This window comes from Anabas testudineus, chromosome 3, assembly GCF_900324465.2.
Source record: "Anabas testudineus chromosome 3, fAnaTes1.2, whole genome shotgun sequence".
In the NCBI taxonomy this organism is placed as follows: domain Eukaryota; kingdom Metazoa; phylum Chordata; class Actinopteri; order Anabantiformes; family Anabantidae; genus Anabas; species Anabas testudineus.
Window position 1 is genome coordinate 1,641,024 of NC_046612.1, and position 22,003 is coordinate 1,663,026.

At 40.8% G+C, this 22,003-nt stretch overlaps 3 protein-coding genes across 6 annotated transcripts in view; all 3 read left to right on the top strand.

The window, feature by feature from the left end:
• The first annotated feature begins 3,040 nt into the window (after positions 1-3,040).
• Positions 3,041-8,473, top strand: LOC113173933 (ras association domain-containing protein 7-like). 2 transcript variants are annotated; one of them, XM_026377525.1, is made up of 6 exons: positions 3,041-3,175; positions 6,241-6,376; positions 6,532-7,182; positions 7,287-7,549; positions 7,802-7,970; positions 8,340-8,473. In XM_026377525.1, the coding sequence occupies exons 2-5, from the start codon at positions 6,274-6,276 to the stop codon at positions 7,952-7,954; spliced, it is 1,170 nt and encodes a 389-aa protein (XP_026233310.1). In that variant the 5' UTR covers positions 3,041-3,175; positions 6,241-6,273; the 3' UTR covers positions 7,955-7,970; positions 8,340-8,473. The 2 variants fall into 2 exon arrangements, with proteins under 2 accessions (XP_026233310.1, XP_026233309.1); XM_026377524.1 differs by having other exon boundaries at positions 7,802-7,978; positions 8,340-8,456.
• A 2,653-nt stretch (positions 8,474-11,126) lies between these two features.
• On the top strand, positions 11,127-13,230 carry guca1g (guanylate cyclase activator 1g). The gene is made up of 4 exons (XM_026378614.1): positions 11,127-11,463; positions 11,603-11,752; positions 11,921-12,020; positions 12,143-13,230. Exons 1-4 carry the CDS (start codon positions 11,254-11,256, stop codon positions 12,259-12,261), a joined length of 579 nt encoding a protein of 192 aa, XP_026234399.1. The 5' UTR covers positions 11,127-11,253; the 3' UTR covers positions 12,262-13,230.
• Positions 13,231-15,298: 2,068 nt separating this feature from the next.
• The window catches only part of si:ch211-220f16.2 (golgin subfamily B member 1), a 31,998-nt gene continuing 25,293 nt past the window's right edge, over positions 15,299-22,003 (top strand). For 2 of the 3 annotated variants that reach the window (XM_033325933.1, XM_026378580.1), the window contains exons 1-10: positions 15,301-15,441; positions 17,044-17,103; positions 18,208-18,372; positions 19,288-19,425; positions 19,948-20,064; positions 20,320-20,475; positions 20,637-20,816; positions 20,961-21,083; positions 21,306-21,419; positions 21,625-21,928. In XM_033325933.1, the coding sequence (XP_033181824.1) occupies positions 17,059-17,103; positions 18,208-18,372; positions 19,288-19,425; positions 19,948-20,064; positions 20,320-20,475; positions 20,637-20,816; positions 20,961-21,083; positions 21,306-21,419; positions 21,625-21,928 (1,342 nt within the window). In that variant the 5' untranslated portion in view covers positions 15,301-15,441; positions 17,044-17,058. Of the gene's footprint in view, positions 15,442-17,043; positions 17,104-18,207; positions 18,373-19,287; positions 19,426-19,947; positions 20,065-20,319; positions 20,476-20,636; positions 20,817-20,960; positions 21,084-21,305; positions 21,420-21,624; positions 21,929-22,003 lie in introns of all 3 variants that reach the window. The other variant, XM_026378581.1, reaches the window with a different exon arrangement.

Below are 22,003 nucleotides of genomic sequence, written 5' to 3' on the forward strand. Positions count from 1 at the left end.
TTGAGTGACAGCTTCTTGATCCGAGGAAAGGTATGCAATAGATCCATACCTGCAGTGGATGGACATAAAAGGTACCTATCCAGCTCTCTTGCTTCTGTCTTTCCTTACCCCATGGATCCAAAGAAGTCATCTTCATCAGAGAGGCTGCTGTTTGTGCTGACATCAACCAACTCGGTGTCTAGAGGAAGTCTGATGAATTCAAGGCCTGTGGAAAGATAAATGGTTTTCAAAAGAATGTAGGCCTGTGCTTTATTGTTACCCTTCTAATGTACAGGCTGCAACACTGCTGATGTTTGACATGAAAGGTTCCCCAAGCTTCTAACTCTTGCCACCCTGTGGTTTACTCACTGACACACTGAACTCCTAATGACAGTAACATTAACAAAAATTAATGTATGTCAGTGTCCACTAGCTCACAATTCATAAACATTATCATATTTACCAGCTTTTAAGATGCTCTTCTCTGTAGTCTATGATGTTCTGAACCTTGGGAGGAGTATTGCTGCTGCAATCAGCTCAGGCTCTTTTATGACATCTCCAAAACGTATCAGGATCCCTTTCTGCAGGGCATCAACAAGAGGTCCACACACTTTGCATAATGACTGAAGTCTCTTCAGCTTCTCCTGCAAGTGGTAAAGTGTTGACAGCAAGAAGCCCATGTGCACAAATGACTCCACTTGGAGGATGTTAAAGGCCATGGCAACAGGCTTCATCACAGTAGTGTACTCAGCCAAAAATCCCATTTTAGCAAGATTGAACCTAAAAAGCGTGTAAAAATTAGTTATTTCTAGTACAATGTATTTAATGTGTACTGTCCATGTTAAATACACAGATAATTACAAAACAAGTCAGTAAAACAATTTGATTAATATCATCTACATTGTCATTGTCTTGCAAAGTTTACTTAGACAGGTGGATTCCTCCCTTATTGATGCATCAATGTTTAAAAACAACATAAGCCCTGTCAAATTAATATTTTAAACTCTAGTTTAGCTAATTAAATATGCTAACATTGCAACATTAAATGAAACAGCTAAACTTGCCGCGACATGTTTCCTCAGATTAGACGTTGAGTTTATATACTCTGAAATGTCTGTGTGTGTTTTGGCAGACAGAGAAGACACCGCATGACGAAGCTGTTCGTTTCCACTGTGTGTAAGCGAAACATGCTTTTAACATTAGGAGTTGTTCATCCTCTTCGGTTGTAACGTCGCTGATAGAGAGCTCCGCCATTTTTGTTCCTAGCAGGACTGATGACTTTTTTCCCACTATTCCGAATGTAGTGGAGTAAGAGTAGAGTTTCTTCTACACAAAAATACTCAAGTGAAAGTAAAGAGTATGGTGCAGTAACACAAAAAAAAAAGTTACTCAAGTACATGTAACCGAGTAAATGTAACGTGTTACTACCCAGCTCTGTTTGCCTCACTCTGATAGTATGCTTCTGGGATTCAACTTGTTATGGACGGGACAACTTCAGTTTTTCAATGTCATTTATTTTAGTGTCGCTGTCTGCCAACATCTCTGCTAAACCCCATCCTGACTAAACTGCTTAAAGATGTTTTACCTTTGATCAGCATGTCCATATTAGATCAGATCAATCTTTCCTTACAAAGAAGCTTTTAAGGCTACTCAAAAAGCCTACTTTGGAGAGGTTTCAGCCAATTATAGATTAATATCCAATCTGTCCCATTTCTCTAAAATCTTTGAAAAGGTAGTTATAGGTAGTAATTATGTGACCACCTTCGCAGGAATAACCTGTATGAAGATTTCCAGTCAAGATTTAGAGGACCTCATAGTACCAAAACAGCCCTGGTAAAGGTCATTAATGATCTTCTATAGCATAAGGCAATTCAATTTCTATCCATTTCAGCCCTCTCTTAGTTTTGCTGCTATAGATGAGTCTGCCGGGGAACCTCTACTGATGCACTGAGCTCCTTTCATTATATGGCATTTACTTTGTGTCTTCTTTGTGTTCTCTCGCCTGTAGCTGTTTCCTCCTCTCTGTCTCCCTCTATCTGTTCTACTCTGCAGGTATCTCTGCTTGTTGATGTTTTTTTTGCCTGCCGTTCTTTTCTCTCTCCTCTTTTCACCCCAACCGGTCGAGGCAGATGGCCGCCCACCCTGAGCCTGGTTCTGTGGAGGTTTCTTCCTCTCCACTCTCTCCTGGTGCTGCTCAGTGGGGTTGTTGGGTTTGTTTTATAATTCTGTATACAGTTATATTTTATAAGGTCTTAAACACTGTAAAGTGCCTTGAGACTACTTCTGTTGTGATTTGGTGCTATACAAATAAAATAAAGTTGAATTGAAATTAATAATATGTTACATGTATTGTATTTGTCTGAAAAGATTATTTTTAACTTCTATGACTAGCAGATATTTAACAGCACATCTGCTGCTGACACCATCTCTGTTCTGCTGCTATAATTCAACATTCAGCAGATGAGTTCTTTCTCAGCACAAACGCACAGTGCTGGAGATTCCTAGAAGAACGAGCAGCAGGAGCCACTCCTCTTAGTTGTTATCATTCACGCTCAGTGAAAGGAATCCGGTGTCAGTGTCACGGTGACATCACAGTTTAGAGAGTACTTAAACCTTTGATTAAAGTAGAATCAGCAGTATTATAGAGGACACGTAGAGTTCTCATGTACTCTCTACAGTTAGAGTCAACAGGTGTTGTAACAAGTCCCGACTGTATCAGAACTGAAGATAGTGAAGTGTTGAGTTTGTTTGAACAACTTGTATTTCTAGTTTTGGGGGAAAATCATGAAGGAGGAAGTGAAACACATGATTTGACTTTTATCTTATACTGAAATAAAAATCTGAAAGTTTTCAAAGCAAAATAACAAAATAAAGATAAATGTAGATACAGATTAGTAAAAATGAACGAGGAGCTCAAAGTCCAGTTTCTCCCTGAGATGAAAGTGAAGAAACTCCAAACTGTACCTGTGGAAATGTAAATGAACTTAACCCCCTCCCACCAGTTTCACTGTGACATCACTTTCCACACAGCTACACCCTGAAGGGCTGCATTCCTCTCCTGCTCCAGTCACTGCTCCTCCTCCTGGCTGAAGTGGAGGTGAGTGTTTGGGTCACACACACCGATCCAACCACCAACCTGAACCCAGGACGCTGACAAAGAAGCATCAGAGGAACAGGGAGACGCTGGAACCAACAGGTGAGTGCGTTCAGATGATCTCTGAGCTCTGCTGAACCTGCAGCCTGCACAGAGAAACCATCATCACTGTAACTCATGGAAAAATGAGGAGGCGGAAAAAAGGGAAAGTTTCCATTTGTGATTTTTGTTTCTGGTGTCAACACACACGTGTTTTAGTTCTGTTCATTTGAACTCTGTTTAAACATTGAGGGAAGGTATAACTCCAACACAGCAAGTTTAATTAAAGATCAGAACATAATCTCAACTTATCAGTGACTAAATAAGTAAAGTGTTGACAGCTGACTTCTACAGGACAGAGGTAATAATGGGATTCATGTTTTATTGTAGTTACAGTTTTCTGGGTTTCGAGGACGTTTAGTTTCGGTTCGTTCAGAGTGACGATCAGTGATACTCAGTGATTTTGAACAGTGGTAAACGCAGAGCTGAGGTATGAGCAGGTGGAGCAGGTGGAGTCGGAGCGCTGCAGGAATGTCAGCGTGTTCTGCTACATTCCTGTGTGGGACAGCTACACAAACACAGACCTTCACACACCACACTTACACACCTGGTCCACTGTTCACTCACTGGGTTACACAGTGTCTGTGTTACGTATTAGTGAGCTGCTGCCATCACATGTGTTCATCTGCACCACTGGTCAGTTACTGTTAATATTATTAGTTTGGGTTCAGGAACAGCACGAGTCTGAGCTGCAAATGTTATAATAGCATAAAGACGACAGCATCACAAAGTCATCAGGAGTGTTTCCTTCCACCTGTTTTAGAGCGCTGTAATGAAACGTGTTCTACTGGAAAACTAACATCGGCCATCACATTACCACAGGCTGAGATCTCACCGTTCATCATTCATTTACATAATCGACTCCTCTTTTACAGTCACAGTGACACAGGCCGTATGGAGGTGATGGACGGGCTCATATGATCAGTTCAGGCTGGAAATGTACAATTTAAATTCACCATTGAGAATTTAGAGTTGAACTGAAAACCACACACTCTGTTAATGATTAGAGTTCAGTTTGCTGAAGCTCTACTGTGAATTTTAACGCTGTCTCTACTGTGTGTGTGTCTCAGTTTAAACCCAGTCTAACTTATACTGTGAAGTTTCAGAGAAATGTTTTGGAGGTAAAAGTTCAACACTTCCTTTTAAAGAAGCGGAGCAGAAAGTTACAACAATGACAAATCCACGTTCTGTTTTCTGGGAAACTATTTACTGTTTTTCTTTTACATTTCTAAAAATAGAAAAATAAACTTCTGCTGTGAAATTATCTATGTGAGAAAATTCCTGAAGCAACCATTTGGATACTGACGCCATGAGAGAGTGAGAGAGTGATATCTTATACCTGTCTCCACTATCAGGCTTCAGCGTCTTACATTAGCCAGGAGGGAGGTTTCAGTGCTGTGTGGAAACTGTAGGGTGACAAACACACGAGTTCCCATAACAGAGACAAACACTAATCTGACAGTCTCCAGGTTCTATAGTCGACAATCTCAGATATAAACCACAAGTAAATGTGTTTCTGAGGAAATAGAATGATGAGCAAATTACTGCAAAGTGTTTTTTATTATCAGGCAGAGGAATAAATATGAACAGTGGCTGTCAGCGAATTGTTCACTGATGTTCCAGCAGTTTTTACTGGATCATTCAAACAGAAAAGAAAATAGTCTGAAAGAGTCACAGTGTCTGAGAATGTAATGTAATGTTGACGTTGTGCTATAATGAGGTGTTGACATTGTGCATATTAACAGCAGACAGCTCAGAGCTGCATCTCATTTAGTGTCTCGGTGTTAAATAAGTGTTGGAAACTGATATCAGATGAAATGTTAGTTAAGTCCAGTAGGGAGTTAACACATGGTTCATCAAATGAGCTTTATAACTGTCTTACAATCATACAGCATGAAAGGCAACAAGAACCAGGGTTCACGTGACTCCTACTATATCCTCAGAATTAACACAGAGTGCTGAGATTGTTTCAGTTCACTTTTATTATTATTGGACATTTGTCTCATTTCGGTTTCTTTACATTTGCTCTCAGTTCATGTAAAGTCAACCGTCTCATTAGCTCCCAATACCTGGTGATAGTTTGATCTGCAGCAGGCAAAAGGAACATATAACAATCACAGATATAAATGTACGACCTGCCTTTTCATTTAGGCCTTGACCAACTTCAAACCACCATAGACAGAACAGTGGTTTGGTTCCAACCATCAGGAGTATGAACAGCGTCCGTACCTGCAGATTCTTCAGCCCTCGATGAAGCAGATTTTTATCCAACATGATTCCTCCAGTACTTTGCTTAGTCACTACCTTCGGCCCACAGCACCCAGATACAAATCAGCCCACCATGAAAAACCAGACCTGATGGTTCAGCACAGACACAATTTCACCTGTGTCAAGGTCGAGAAACTCCAGTAACACCTGCAGTAAGATGTACAGGGTTACTGTCGTGGAGCACAAAATACCCTCTAATACCCAGGATACTACATATAGATATACATTTATATTTATATATTTATATTTATTCTCACACAAAACAGTTGCTGCAGTCCAGAAATCCCAAAATGCTGACATCATAAGGAGCACAGGAAATACTGAGCTCTCCTGTGGTCACAGAATCTAAATTGATCAGATTACCTTTTATTTTGGTTTGTGTGTGTTCATTAAGAAGTAAAAGCAACGCAAACAGTGGGTAGCTTCTTTTTAGCTGAATCCATTTAATTAATACATGTTTCACAGTTATTTATTCATTAGTTCAGAGCAACTCTGGGTGAATTTAAAGATTATGAAGTTTCTAAAGAAAGAAAGTCAGAAAGTGTTGTTATATTTATATTTATATTTATATAATATATTATTATAATTCAATTCCACTAATGTGTCATTATTTCATTCAACAACACTGAGTTAAAGTAAACTTGACTGTGTTTTATTCTGAGTCGCTCTCTTAAAACCGAGGTTTGGTGATTCCCTCTGACTTTACAGGAACTGATCGTTCAGTTGATTTTCCTGTTCACTGTTTCCTTTTATCCTAATGAACGTGCACTTTACTCATGTGTACATCTGCATCCCTGCAGGTCAGTGGAGCTTGAAGGTGCTGAGTGTGCGTGATGGAGCTGAAGGTGTGGGTGGACGGTGTGGCCAGGGTGGTGTGTGGACTGTCACTCAACACTTCCTGTCAGGATGTTGTCATAGCTCTGGCACAGTCTATTGGTAAGTTTTTCAATTGTCATTCCACATATAACTAATGAACACCAGTCATCTTTATTCTCTTTAAATACCAACAACATCGTTCACTTATAGTTTTGTACTTTTTATTGTACCTTGAAGTATAAGTACAAATCGTCAAGTATCTCTGTTTCGCACAGGTCGAACAGGTCGTTACATTCTCATCGTGAAGCTACGAGGAACTGAGAGACAGCTACAGGCGGAAGACTGTCCTCTGCAGCACCTGGCTCAGCTGGGACAGCAGGCTACAGAGGTCCAGTTCATTCTGCGGAGGACTGGTCCCAGCTCCAGTGATGGTCAAAACCCAGCAACCACCAAGACACGGCTTCCCCTGCCCAGACCTTCAGAACCAGATCCCCTCAAACACAAGGACTCACACAAGACTCATACCATCAGTCAGGGTTCGTCTACACTGCCCAGAAGGACTAAAGCAAACAGGACCCGGACCTCATCCAGAACCTCTCCAGAACCACGAGCTTCCCCTCTGTCTTTTCTAGATGCTCCCAACTCTGTCAATGCGTTTCCCTCTTATGTTTCTAAAGAGGACGTGTTCAGGCAGATTCTGCAACAACAGAAAAAACTTCAAGACCTGAAAATTCAGGTCCAGGCTTTGGAGAAGGAGACAGACGCGTTGGAGCAGGCGACGTCATCTGCTGCAGTTCCTGATCTGAACCTGGACCTCACAGAGGAACTGATAAAACTGGAGCAGCAACAGACACAGAACAAGGAAGAGCTGATCCTCGGGGAGCAGTGGGAGGAACTGTTACAGGCCGAGTCGGACAAAGAACGAGGTACAGTCCCACATCATCCACAGATGTTACCCCCCGACCCTAACCCTGTCTCCATCCTCTGATGTTTCTAAACCACTAAATGTTAACACTGCTTTTATCAACAGATATGCACAGACGTGTGAACCAGGTCCAGTCATCAGCGGACGATCACATCGATCAACTCAGGGAGCTTCAAGCCAGTGCTGCACTTCTGGAACAGGAAATAGAGCTGACAGCACAGAGACAGAGGTCAGCCTCTCGACAGTCACAGGAGGCCCTGAAGCTTCTGAAGCAGGAGTTCCACAACCGCCAGCAGCAGGCAGAACAACTGGATGCAACACTTTCAGAAACACAGAGGGAGCTCAAAGCTGCAGAGCGAATGCTTCAGGTATAAATCCTCCATCGTTTTCTTATTTCTACTGACTGTCACACTCCTTCACCTGTTCACACACACACTGATGAAGGCACTGCTGGACCCACCGGAGCAACCTCGGGTTCAGCATCTTGGGACATTTTGACATGTGGAGCTGAGAGGAGCCGCTCCTCTTCCTGAACCACAGCCACAGAGGACGAAGCTCCACCAGGCTTAGGACACACAGACAGTATGTGTTGGTAATAAACTGTACCCTGCATCCTTTAGGGAAGATGGGAGATGATTCAGGTGCTTAATAAGGAGCTGAGGCAGTGCGACCTGCAGCAGTTCATCCAGCAGACCGGCGGGCCGAACGCTGACCAGACAAACGCCCTGCCCATCACTGAAGCTTACCTTGGTAGGACTGGTACTATGGAGTAGGAGCAGCCGAAGCAATGTGAGCAGGTTGTTTGACATTAATATCACAGTCTTATAGTGTTGTTTCCCTCTTTTTAAGAATGAAACACATAATGAACTTAAAGAGAAAAATGCTGACACGTGAAAATCCTCATCTATTTTAACTTTTGGGGATTTTTATCCAGATCAGATAAACAAATTAAAGTGAACCAAACAAAAAGACTTTTCTCACCACATAAAAAGTCACTTCTATTGCTTTAATGTAAATTTACAACAACTGACACATTAACGTAGAAGCATAGATTATTATTTTCTATTCTTTTCTTTTATTTCTACAGTTTATTCACTAAAAACCCAAATAATGATGATTAATTAGACTGACACTGCATTTCCTCTGTCTCTACTACAGAGCATGAAGTAGAAGTGAAACGTGTTCTCTGAAGACCTAAAGACCTGAAGACCTGAAGACCTGTCCTCATCAAACTCTGTGTGTGTGTGTGTGTGTGTGTGTGTCACATTGTGTATATGTTGTGTAAATGGCTGTAAATAAAGTTTTCTGTAAATAAAATCAAACTGATGTCTATGCCTATGAAGTCTGTTGTATCTCTATAAGTATGTTCATTTATTGCTCACAGTACTTTCACTGTCTTCCTGATTTCAAGTAAAACTCACATGATCATGTTTTCTCCACCAGAGGACGCCAAAGCTCTGTGTATGAAGAGATGCTGCTTTTACATCTGAAATCACCTAATTAATATTTGTCAGTTATTTTTATGCATTTGTTTACTGATTTAGTTCTACATATAATTTTAATACCTACATTCACTTGACTTTGTGAACTATGTTTGGGGGGGGATCCAAGACCTGAGCCTAGACCCAGATGGACTATCAAGTCCACAGGGTGCAGGAGTTGTGGTGTTGAAGGTGTTGGTCCCAGAACCTCATCTTAAACAGATATGAATAGAAGGTAAAATGGGTCCAAACCAGAATAAAGGAGCATATCTCAAAAAGATGAGTTTTATAGCTTATTAATGTGACCAATGTTTCGAGCACAACTGGTCGTGTTGTGTAGTCAAAGTGTCAGAAAGACAAAAACAGAAATTAAAAATGTAGGTTGAATAGTTTAATCTTTTTTATCTTACATTTAGTCATTTAGCAGACGCTTTTATCCAAAGCGACTTACAAAGGAAGGCAGGGTAAGTGTAAGGAGGTCTTGCCTAAGGACCCCTACTGGAGGTAGGACACAGCTGATATTCAAACCCCAGTCTCCCACTTGAAAGGTGGTTATGTTACCACTACAGTAACCAGCTGCTCATTTGGGTGTCACACAGGTGAAACACCTGTGTGACACCCAAATGAGCGGCTGGTTACTGTAGTGGTAACATAACCACCTTTCAAGTGGGAGACTGGGGTTTGAATATCAGCTGTGTCCTACCTCCAGCAGGGGTCCTTAGGCAGACCTCCTTACACTTACCCTGCCTTCCTTTGTAAGACGCTTTTATCCAAAGCGTCTTACAAAGGAAGGCAGGGTAAGTGTAAGGAGGTCTTGCCTAAGGACCCCTACTGGAGGTAGGACACAGCTGATATTCAAACCCCAGTCTCCCACTTGAAAGGTGGTTATGTTACCACTACAGTAACCAGCCGCTCATTTGGGTGTTTTGGTGAAATCCTGTGATCTCATGTGTTTCACCTGTGTGGACGCTGATTTAGCCGCTGATCGTGCACTGATGGCAGGTGTGAGATGAGGTGCTTTAAAGTGTTGTATTAGTTTTTTCCTTGATTCCAGACATGGGACTGCACAGACTGTGCACAGCTTATGGGAGCTCTTGACCTTTAGCAGCCTCAGAAGAGCTGAACAACAATTCCTCATGTCGCTCGGTGAAACAGACTGATGCTCTTTTCTGCACATCCATTTTCACTTCTTACCTTCTTGATGTTTCCAGCTGTTTTGTCATATGTCTGTGAACTGCTTCTTGTCTTTGGCAGCAGAACTTGTACAAGAGTCTGATTGTTCTGCAGCGAAAGGCCCAAGAGGAAGCAGAGAAACACGTCCAGGTGTCCATTTGGACTCTGTAACAGCTGTAAGGTTCATCATTTCAGACGCTTCTGTCTCCTAATAATTGTTTGGGTGTAGACAAAGTCAAATAATACATGATAAAGATGCACTGCATGTCTTTGAAAGGCATTCATGTCAGGTGCACTAAATACATATTTTTATTCATATTCTTGTTCCATGTTTTTTTTTTTAACAAACACTATAAATTGATCTTTGACTCTTGTGTCACTTGGAGTCACATCAGTCAAATCAGAAATTAGTAAATCCTTCACCTGGAGGATTTAAACATAATCCTCAGAGGCTTAGTCTAAACAGATAAGCTTTGGCTTCATTTGTCTGTAGTTCATGTAACAGATCTGAAGTGTCAGAGTGGGGAAGACAACACGGAAAACACCATAAATACAGTGATCGTCTGAATTAATTAATTAATTAATTAATTAACTGAGTTATGCTGGTGAAATCAGCAGAGCCCGGACATTAGAACACAAACACACACACACAGACAGAGTTGATTAAGTGATATGAGTGTTTTCAGACAACACAAACCTCCCTCAGAGGGATTTATACAGTAATCTGTACAGCAACCATCACCATCTCTTCTCACAGGACGATCAGATAAGCCACAAAAACAGCTCACCTGGCATAAAATAAAAAAATACATCATGATGTAAAATGAAACCTCAACACTCAGTAGAGTACAACGAGTAATGTACAGGATGGATTTGAAAAGCTGTAGAGCAGCTCGAAGATGATGATGATGAGGACGGGACACTGGGCAGGTACCATACATCCAAAATATACACTTCAATGTGTACAAAAAATATTCTGGTGATCAATATACTAACACAGTTATTGACACTGTGCAACTCTATGTCTTTATTCTAACAGCACCTGTAGGGGTCCTGCTTTACTTGTCATTCTCTGCTCACCTGAAGAAACCTCACAGGATCAACGCTCTGAATGGATTCTGACCCCATCTCACTGGGAGCTCATGTTTACTACAGTTCAATTCATTAGTGCTCAGCTGTTAGTGAATCACTATTTTCTTAAAGAGAAATGCAGAGTGAGGTTTTTTTTTTAGGTTTGAGAAAATACAAATGTTGAAGACAAAAACAAAACTCCAGCAGGGATCTGGAGAAGATCACTGAGGGGTTAATTGGATTAGTTCTGCAGGTTGCTCTGAAATAGCCTGCACACAGTTTCAGTACTCACAGAGACGACAGAGCGATGAAGGCGCTCCACTGCCTCTGAGTAGGTTTCTGTCTTAATGTTTAAAAGTATGGGTCAAATGCACAGTGGCATGGAAAAGGAAGTGACGCTTCAAAACATCCAGGAACTCTACCGAAAGTTCACGGCTGAATGTCCCAGCGGAAAAATGCATTTACATGAATTCAAGAAAATCTTTGGGGGCAACAGCACCACAGAAGAAGAATCTGCATATATGGAAATCGTGTTTCAATCCTTCGATGCAAATAAGGTAATGTCCAGTAACTTGGATTCAATGATGCTGATTAGATAAGAGTAGCATGGATCAGTTGTGTGTTTTGAAGCTTTAATATTCAGTTAGTATTAACACTGAATGATGTGATCCACATTATCTCCTGTCTCCGTCTCAGGATGGTAAAATCGACTTCATGGAGTACGTGGCAGCTGTGAATCTGGTTCTTCGTGGAAAACTCGAGGACAAACTGAAATGGTCCTTTAAAGTTTATGACCGAGACAGAAACGGCTGTTTGGACAGACAAGAAGTGAGACACGTTGTCAAAGTAAGTTTCCACTTGTCACAGGCATGTTTTCTGTTCCATGTACTAACTTTTTACAGGGAAATATAGAAAAACAAGAAGCTAATACGTTCAAATGAAATTACAGTACGAGATATATTCTATCAAACATGTGAACTAACATCAGCCTGTTTCATTTTTCCACCTGTTCAGATCATTTACAAGATAAAGAAGCACAATAATCCCGACATCACAGAGAACACAGACTATATCTGTGACAGGGTGTTTGAAGTGATGGACAAAAATAAAGACAGTAAGTAGCGCGCTGAACATAAAACAGCATTAATGCTGCTGAGTCAGCTCAGATTTGGTTCAATTTGATCCTAAACAGGGTGTTTGTAGTGTTTACTGTCTCATTCTGTTTCCTATTTCCAGGTCAGATTTCTTTAGAGGAATTTATCGAGGGAGCCAAAAAGGACCCGTGGGTGATGGATCAGCTCCAGCTGGATATCAGACCCTGTGACTGGTTCCTTCAGCACCAGAAGAAATCCTGATTCAGGACCGGACACTGAGTGGTGCTGACAGTCTGCCTTAACAAATAATAAATCGGTGTCAGTGACTTAACGCGTGTTCAGGAGGAACCGAGAGTCAAACCGCTCTTAAAATGTTGTGTTGTAATCACGTTATTTGGTCTGGAAGAGATCCAGAATGATCTGACTCTTCCATTAAGGCACTGGTTTCACCTGGAGTCTTTTTTAAACGTATTTTTATAACTCATTTTTGGGAGAGACTCGACTTCATCACTAAAGAAAACCTGAGAACCTTTCAAGTGCTTTTTCCTTTCATCCGTTTTTGCTGCTGGACGTTTCAACCTGACTCATTCTCCACTTTTTCATCATAACGTGCTTTTCTCTGCTTTCCTTTGTACTTAGTTTGTTTCTGAACATTTACTTCTGCTCTGACATATGTTCACACACTGTCATTGGATTAAATGCAGCTCCATTTTTTTTAAGGTACTGACTTCAAGAGGCCAAATGAGCTGCTCGTTCTACATTTTTAGGCCGAACACCAGAGTTTTACAAATAATACAATACAATACAAGACAGAATAAGAAAATTGAATATGAAACTAATGTTTGACCTGTGACTGCATTGACTGTATCACTGATGTTTTTTCAATTTCAATTTGGCCAAACGTTGTAAAATTAGAAAAAGTATTGATGATATTAATTTGTCGTTTTATATCATTTAAGAATTATTTTATATGTCTTGTCAAATGCAATGATCAGAACTCAACTTTACTGTTGTCTGTCTTAACCTGGTCTGCTCACCACGTGCCTCCTTTATAACCCAATATATTGTTTCCTGTTGTTTCTCTCAGCTGTTGTTCTGCCGTATTAAAGTGTGTGATTAGAAAAACAATGATAGTGTAAATGAGACATCTCGATCAGCTGTGCAAATTGTTTTATATCTATTGTCCATTTGATTTCTTTCAACTTCACATTTTTGTCCAGATACATTTTTGTGCTCATCTTAAAATAAACTATAAACCAGACCAGCGTCTACATGATTTTATATAATTGCACTAATTCTTATTTTAGCATGCTCTGGTTACCATGTGGAGAGTTTATCAGAGCTTTACACTACAGTACTATGCATGGATTTAACCTGACTTACTATTCTTAGCTTTTAAGGCTCTTTACCTAACAGTATGGTAACCTTTGACCTCAGTGAAAACCACAGAATCACATTTTCTGTCAGATTTTAACCCACTGAAATTCAATTATCAAGACTAATTTTTGTGTTAATGTGTTCTAGGAAACAACTGGTTCCTATCTGTTCCTCCGCAGCGTGACAATCAACACGAAAGACCCATAGACATAATGAATGAGGTGAGGGTGGGGCTGTGGGTGGATGCAGGGTGAAGTCAGGTGTCTGTGAAACCAGTGGATATCATACTCTTGGGAAAAGAGTCTTAAAGGCTAAGATTAGCCAGACAGGATAAGTGTGTACAGTAAAAGCTCCCACAGGGTCTTTATGAGTTGGCTGGAGGGAGTTGACCGGGGCTTCGTGTAACACATCACCAGCTGTCAACAAAAACTATATTATAAATAGTTTGAAAAACTATTCAAATGGATAAATATTGCCGAGTTGGCATCTGATTAGAATTCAGTATAACATGTTGCAGCAGTATGAAACTTAAAATCAGCTATGGTGGTGGTATTTAAAAGTAATTAATTACTGCATTTAAATGCATTTACTTACTTTTGTACTTTTGCTTTTGCTGAGAGAGAAGCTGGAAGGGGCAGGAGTGGACGGACGACTGGCTGCATGGACAACTGACTACCTCACCAACAGGCCACAGTATGTGAGGCTACACAACTGTGTGTCAGAGGTGGTGGTTTCCAGCACTGGGGCTCCTCAGGGGACGGTGCTCTCACCGTTCCTTTTCACCCTTTACACATCAGACTTTACATACGACACTAGCAGTAGTCACCTCCAGAAGTTCTCTGAGGTCCTTTGGAGTGTGCAGGCCTCTCTTAAGGACATTTTATGACTCTGTGGCAGCCTCTGCTATCCACTACGCCGTGGTCTGCTGGGGAGCAGGCAGCACAGACCGGGACAGAAAGAGACTCAACAAGCTGGTCAGGAGGGCCAGTTCTGTCCTGGGCTGTCCACTGGACTCTGTGGAGGAAGTGGGTGAAAGGAAGATGTTGGCCAAGCTAACATCCATCATGGACAACACCTCTCACCCACTACATCGGACAGTGGAGGGGCTGAGCAGCTCCTTCAGTTGCAGACTGTTACACCCTCCATGTAGGAAGGAGCGGTTCCGCAGGTCATTCATTCCAACAGCTGTTAGATTGTACAATGCCACAGTTTAAATATACATGTACAAAACCGGTCCATAGCCCATCTGACTGTATTGTTTTTTACTTTATTTTATTATTACGTATAACATATTATATATGTATATATATATATATATATATATATATATATAAGTCGTAATAGTGTATATAGTTGTAGATTCTCGTAAAATGTTTATTACTTTTGTATTTTTGCACACCCTTTCATTCTTTTTGCACATTACTGTTGTTCTGTTGTTCTTTTTGCACTGACCTGCTGTAGCAATTGAATATCCCCAATGTGGGATCAATAAAGAATATGTTATCTTAGAGTACTGCGGTATAAGGATTATTTAAAAGGCCCCATTAACAGGCAGATCTTTTTCAGTAGGTTATGGTGATTTTTTCCAATGCATGAACAAATATTAAAAGCTGTATTGTATCATTTGTAAAACATTAATAATCGGATGGTCCTTTATAATCATGTATAACAGTCGTTTAAACGAAAACAGAACCGATATTCAGGTAATTATCTTGGTTTGTTTCTTCTTTGATAAACACTGATGGGACACTTCAGGAGAAAAAACGGAAATAATGAGCGGACCGGTTCAGTTCTGGATAGCTCCAACAGCTCCACCATCATCCACAAACCTTCCACCTGTTCTTGTTTTTTATTTAGTGCTGATTTTTAAAATGTGTGAAGATGCGTTTCCTCACGGACCTGCCAGTCTGACGGAAGTGCGCAGGCGCAAGTTCCTCCCAGTTGTCTGTTGACAAACGTGACCACTGCTGATCTCCCATCGCCAAGTGGAATAAAATGGGATTTTACTGGATTTTGTCGACGTAGTGATGTTTCATCTGGGTTCTTTATGAAGCTGTGAATCCGGTAAGCTCCTGAGAGGGACACATTCCCGGATATTCGTTGCTTGACTGATTAAACAGTTAGCTAAGATGCAGTTTACTGCTAACGCTAGCAAAGTTAGCATGTAGCTACACATAGCTGGCGAGATAAAGTTAGCTAACAGCTAGCCGAATTCACGTTAGCTCAAACGCTAACGTCAGCTAACTGGTGTGTTCTTAAATATCTGGTTGGCATCCCCCTCAGAGCCCAGAGGCCTTCTGCTGGGAGAAGTGTGGAGGGTTTGGGGCTGACGTGAACCATGATAGAGGTTACTCATCGGCACAGCTGCTGCAACATTAGCATTCAACAGGGCAGGCTAATCAATGAAGCTAACACGAAAACCTGTTTAACAGACAACTTTTAGTGACGTTAGACTTTGACAACAGTCGTATTTCAAATGGTTATTTTCTGCAGCTCAGTCAGTAACATTTTGTAGGGTTTTCTGTGCTTTAGGTTTTCTGGAAACTACAATTATCCTCGACATAGGACTTGTCTGGTAGGCTGCATTATTTACTTTGTGCTCTCTCTTTAATCAGTTGAACCTGAATATGTGAACGACACAGTCTCCGTGGAGGAACACTGCTGCCTCAGACTATACCCAGTGCACATGTTCTTTTACTTTATTACTTATTTCAGATGAGTACATTTATTCTTTGCTTGCTTTAATAAATTGTATGAAGAGTTGTGGATCCTGAAATTCGGGAATGGGACCAGACAGACACAGTGTCAGGGTGTTGCAGCCTGCAGTGGTAGGTATGAGAACCAGTCTGACCTGATTTTGCTTGTGTATCACTGTTCAGCAAGCTGAATGAATGTGGCTCATCGTTCACTGAAGCGTCCCTGAGCTCTACGTCTGTACCAGGCCTCAAGTTTATTTTTCTATCTGTGTGGGTTCTAGCTGCAACACGTACCAACAGCCACACCTGTCATTCAGCTTGGAGACAGGACTGTGCGTCTGTGACATGGAGAGTGGTAGAGGGCCTTCGTGTCTCTGTGTCCTGACAATCACCTGACTACACATAGCGCTGATCTGCATTGTCAGGTTGGCTGGTGAACTGACCTGAAAGCCTGCACTCCATAGTCTATCATTTGTTATTCTAGGATACTCTTAAATAATTTAGGGAAGGAATACTGTGAGAGCGAAGTCTTGTGTCGCCTGCAACTCTATTATGCGTGGCTTGGTGATTCATTTAAATGCAATACCAATCCTGCTCTTTGCTTGTAATATTTTAGAGCTGATGCTAAACATTATTTGACATGTTAGGTTCTCCTAGCTGCAATTTAAAGTTTAATATACAATAAACCTAAACAGCATTTAGGGCTGCTTAAAATTCATTCATTTTTACAAAGAATTAGATCTGAGCAACTGTTTAAAACAAAGGTATAGGCAGAGGTAAAGCACTACTGAAAGAGAAGAATAATAAACTGTCTGTGAAGGCTTTAGTTCTCATCAGTATAGAAAGGGGGCTTAAAATAAGACAAATTATGTTACTTCTTAAATGAAACACCCCAGTATTAGCACCCCCAGTAGAGGTTCCACTGGATCTCTGGATTCGCAGTAATGTATTTACTTTGTGTGTGTTTTAGATCTAAACTGAAACCATGCTGAAATGGTTATCTGGTGAGGAGGGAGAGTCGGGCTCTAGAGTAAGTACACATGCTTTGTATTTCTTTCTTTTTTTTATTTGATTGGTCACATTGTGATCAGTGTCTGGTGGTTGGTGTTCTAAAACTGCTGTTGGCAACCAATACACAAACAACCATTCAGACAGGTCATATGTTTAGTTTATGAGTGACATGTCTGACTGCTTATTTCCACTGAACCACTTTATTATGTTTGTACATTTATAGAAATGTTTCCACACATTCCACATTTCTTTAAACTTCAGTACAATGAAACGGTGTGTCTAGTAATTTTAATAAGTGCTGACATGTTTTTACCTCTAATGTGCAGTGTTAATATTGCTAACAGTTCAATTAGCTAAGTGGAAACACGGGAGAAACTTCAGTGTGTTTCATGTCCAGATAGGCTGGAATTAGGAAGACTGCTGAGCACAGGGCTTTAACTCACACAATTAGAGCTCACTCAGGCTTCCTGTGAGGGGGGATCCCTGCTGTACCTTAATCCCTCTGCTTCCACATTCTGTTTGCTTCACAGCCTATATGTTAATCCTTGTATTAGTTCTTGTTAGCAATGAAGTGATTGCTAAAGATTCACCCTCATTACATTTTGATAACAAAACATTTACTTTGATAATCCAGTGGATTTAAGAATTATATGAAAATGTACTAATCTGAGGTGATGCTAGAGCAGCATTTATTGTTTTGCATATGTTGGTCTTTCAAACACCTTTTCACTGTTCTGCATTCTTGCTACCAAGATTATATATAATATAATAATATTATTTCTAAATTTAAAGGCATAGTTTAGAAGTTAATTATTAACTAGAAGCTCAGAACGTTGGTGTATGGCCCGCTGCTAGTTGTGTGTATTTACAGCCTCATGTCCCCAGACATATAGGAAAATGAGCTCAACACAATATTTGGTATCAGATACAAATATTTATGTATAACAATCAATATCAAAAAGGAGAAAGTGTGATTATTTATTGTTTTTGTAGTCTTAGTTTTCACAGTGTGTTACTGATGAAATTGAACTTATTTTAGTTAAACATGGAAAACAACTAACAGTAATTTAATTCGAGCATCAGATATGTTATGTGCATTCGTGCTGCTGCCCTCTTCCCTCAGGGCCCAGGCTCTCCCCATGGTGGTTCTGGTGGTGGTGGTGGTGGAGAGGTTGCTGTGGAGGAAATGGCAGAGAGGCTTACCCAAACTGAGCAGCTTGTCACTCAGCTGAAGGAGATGATCCGGGAGAAGGATGCAGCTCTTCGTACCAAAGATGATCAACTTAAGGTGGCTGTTCTGGTTTTACAAGGCTTGCTAATAGTAAACACATGCTGACTAATGAGAGGTCAATGTCAAATGGTCAAAGATTTTAGACATGTTGGACCACATGATAAATGCCTGTTTGTCTGTGAAATCAATATGAAAATAGATTTTTTTGGCAACTTGCAGTGCAGTAATACTTACATTGATTATGATGTTCACTTGTTATAGAGAATTCATATTATTTATGCCCACATAACTGATCACCTGTGATAAATAGTGGTCATGTTTAGTTTGAGGACTGCTTCTATGATTACCTAAATCATGACACTAAGTGTAACTCTGTTTCCATTCAGTAACTGGCTTTCTTTTTTAGGTAGCTGCATATTATCTTATGACCATAATTGTCAACATATTGGCAGTAGTAGTTACTTCACTGAACCAGCTGTTGTTATTGGGGTTTTAGTTTTTAGTTTACGTGTGGAGTTTTTCTAATACTAATGAGGTAGTTTCTGACATGCATGCTCTAGTGCCTGTTTGACAGGGATTTGTGTCTGACTGAGCCAGGCACAGTTGGCCGCATGATTTAATCTAAAAGAGTTTGTAATGTGGCAGGGGCTAATGCTGTTAGTCACTGACTGAGATCATTGAGTAGAAATCCTGTTCTGGTTAACTATTAAACTAAGCCACAGTCTGCTAAGCAGTAATAAAGACAGGAATGTGAGATTAGAGTTCAGCAGCCATAACACGTTAATATTTGTCTTAGAAGCCAAATTGCAGGAGAGTGTAAACAAACTCCACTACAAGCTATTACTGCCCTACTGTTCACATATCACACTGCTTAACGTTTGGCATCTCGTCAGACTTTCTAATAAACACTGCAGCTCATATTGTAATGAAGCACTTGCATGTGTGGTTAAGAATTTATTGTCTCTGACTCAGGTGGAGAAGGAAGCATGTGAGGCCAAACTGTCAAAGCTGCGGCTCCAGAACAAGGCCAAAGTGACCTCACTCACCACCCAGCTGGAGGAGCTGAAAAAACAACAGGGTGGTCAGGGCACGCCAACACACAGCAAGAAGGTACAAGCACACAAACAGATTCATGTTTGTACAGTGAATACCTGTCATGCATACATCATGTCCCTTATCTGCACCATCAGATTTTAGGTAATAAGTACTTTTCATCACTAGGGGGCACAAAAGCTTTGATAGTGCTTTGGTAAAGTCGGTGTAAAACTGGGCGGCATATACTACAACAGGAGGGTAAAACCAATGCAGAAATATGTTTGACTGACCACCAGGTTCTGTTGAGAAATAGTAAACCTAAAATACTAAATCACAAGTCATTATGCCCTCTGTTGCTAAATTCAGGCCCTCTAAATAATGAGCTGGTGGCCAGTTTGTAAGTTATTCTCCATTAATAAGATCCGCAAGTGGGTGGCATCATGCTTTGCTGCATTCATCTTTATATAGTCTGTACATGTAAAACACGTGAGATTGGCAGCAGAAAATAAGCAAAACAAGCACCAGTTTCATTGGTGTATCTGGTGTTCTGTCAAATGTAGTTCAACACATGAACCATTTTTTTGTGTTTCTCTTTAGGGGTCATCAGAAGGAGGAGGAGAGCAAGCCAGCAGGGGCAAGATTGTTTTACTGAAGAAAAAAGTTGAGGAACTAGAACAGCAGCTTGCACAAAGACATGAAGAACTGGACAGCATGGTAAATTATGTTTGTGTCAGATCTACTGCTTAAAAAAGCATGAGTTAACCTTTTCATAAGCTTTAACAGTAACATGATCTTCACAGTACAAGGAGCCCTTAAGGCATGTTTGAATGTCTTTCTCTCTTGCTGCATTACTATATTTATAGGGTTTAGTTGAGCAGCTCCCAGGTATAGACTTACAGAGGGAGAAGCAAGCAAGCATCAAAATCGGTTTTCATTTCTCTAACCAAAAGTGTTATTACTCTCTTTTAGAGGAAGATGGTGGAGTCACAGAGGCAACGAGGTGAGGAAATGGACGCGATGCTGACAGAAAAGGACAGGAAGCTGGCAGAAAAAGAAGCCTATATTGTCCACCTTCAAACTGCATTGGCAGGCGATCAGCCCATAACACCTGCACCACAACAAAAGGTCATACGGTCACACTTCTTAATACTTTTCCATTGCAATCCTTTTTCACACAATTAAATGCATTAAAAAAGAAAATAACATATATTTCTTTGCACACTCCCAATTTCCTAGTTCAATAACCAGCACGCTCACTAATGCTCAGCTGTTTGATTCCTCCTCAGGTGGCAGGAGACAGTGGAGCAATGAATGAGCTTCAGCTGCTGGTGCAGAGCCTGACCAAGAAAGTGGGAGAATCAGAGGAGCGTTACAGTTTACTGCAGGAGCAGACAGACAGCCTTAAAGAGCTGCTGGCCACAGAGAAGGAGCAGTACATCCAGAAGGAGACAATGTACAAACAGAACGTAGGTGTACTGTACTTTGATGCTGCAACTGTGTTTTTCTGATTATTTCAAAATGCAGTGCAGAGGCAGTGATGCTTCAAATAAAGCCACTTTTAAGACAAAGTGTATCTTATGTCTGGTGATGCACCACGTGTTTCTTTTCAGATTCAAACATTCAAAGATATCATCCTTCAGAAAGATAACCAGCTGATGGAAATCAACCAGATACACGAGCAGGAGCTCTTCAAGCTAGCAGCAAAGTCTGATGCCAGTGCAGATTTAGAACAGGTAGTAATCCTAATGTTGTTCTTTAAGACTAACGATTAAAGATTTCTTTCTAAAGTCTGAAGCCTGCCTTACACATCAGCTGTAGTGACATGATTCCAACATAGTGAGCTGCATTTAGTCTCATTAAATCTGTGTGACTGTACTAATGTTTAGGCAAAAAGCTGGGAACATTACAGGAAGGGTCTCGCTTATGTAATGTTTACCATGTTTTCATCTCCTCAGCTTTTGAAGGCTCTGAAACAAAAACTCCATGAGAAGGAAGAGGTGCTGCTGGGTAAAACCCAAGTCATTGATGTTCTGCAGGGAGAGGTGGATGGCAGGGATCAGCAGATCAAGGTCAGTAAAGACGTTGCTTCCCTTAAAACATTGTTGTCTTTATTTTCTCTTTGTTTAAATGAATTGTCTCCCAGAGTTTGCCCTCTACATCTTGTACTTTATATTTTGAGATGACGTGCATCACTTTTAATCATTTGGGCACAGAGTATATATTTTTTTCAAACTCTCGTCTGTCCTGTCTCTTTATCTTGCCTTATCTCCACAGGAGCTTACAGAACGACTGCGTCGGATGCAGGTTGAACGAGAGAGCCTGGAATCAAAGATGGAGGCAGAGAAGCATGTGATGCGAGCACAACTTCGTGACCTGATGGAGAAACAGCAGGCGGAGGTGCAGCGAATGACTGAGCAGCATCAGGCACAAGTGAACCAAGTTCAGCAGGATCTCCTGGGACAGATGGAAGTGCTGAGGAAGGCCTCTGTAGCAGCACCACCTGCTGGTCAGGAGGCCTCAGAAAATGGAAACACATTTGCAGATTCAGCCTCCGTCCAACGGATAGCTGAACTGGAAGGTTGGTTTTTCTCATACTACATGGTCGTTGAGGATGGTCTAAATGTGTTTTTTTAAAAATGTAGACAGTAAACAG

Bases quoted from the DNA above. Each gene is read 5' to 3' on its own strand.
- LOC113173933 (XM_026377525.1), top strand. From the start codon at position 6,274: ATGGAGCTGAAGGTGTGGGTGGACGGTGTGGCCAGGGTGGTGTGTGGA. The intron at 6,377-6,531 runs GTAAGTTTTTCA...TGTTTCGCACAG, and splicing joins AGCTCTGGCACAGTCTATTG to GTCGAACAGGTCGTTACATT. The intron at 7,183-7,286 runs GTACAGTCCCAC...TTTTATCAACAG, and splicing joins CGAGTCGGACAAAGAACGAG to ATATGCACAGACGTGTGAAC.
- guca1g (XM_026378614.1), top strand. From the start codon at position 11,254: ATGTTTAAAAGTATGGGTCAAATGCACAGTGGCATGGAAAAGGAAGTG. The intron at 11,464-11,602 runs GTAATGTCCAGT...TCTCCGTCTCAG, and splicing joins AATCCTTCGATGCAAATAAG to GATGGTAAAATCGACTTCAT. The intron at 11,753-11,920 runs GTAAGTTTCCAC...CCACCTGTTCAG, and splicing joins AAGTGAGACACGTTGTCAAA to ATCATTTACAAGATAAAGAA.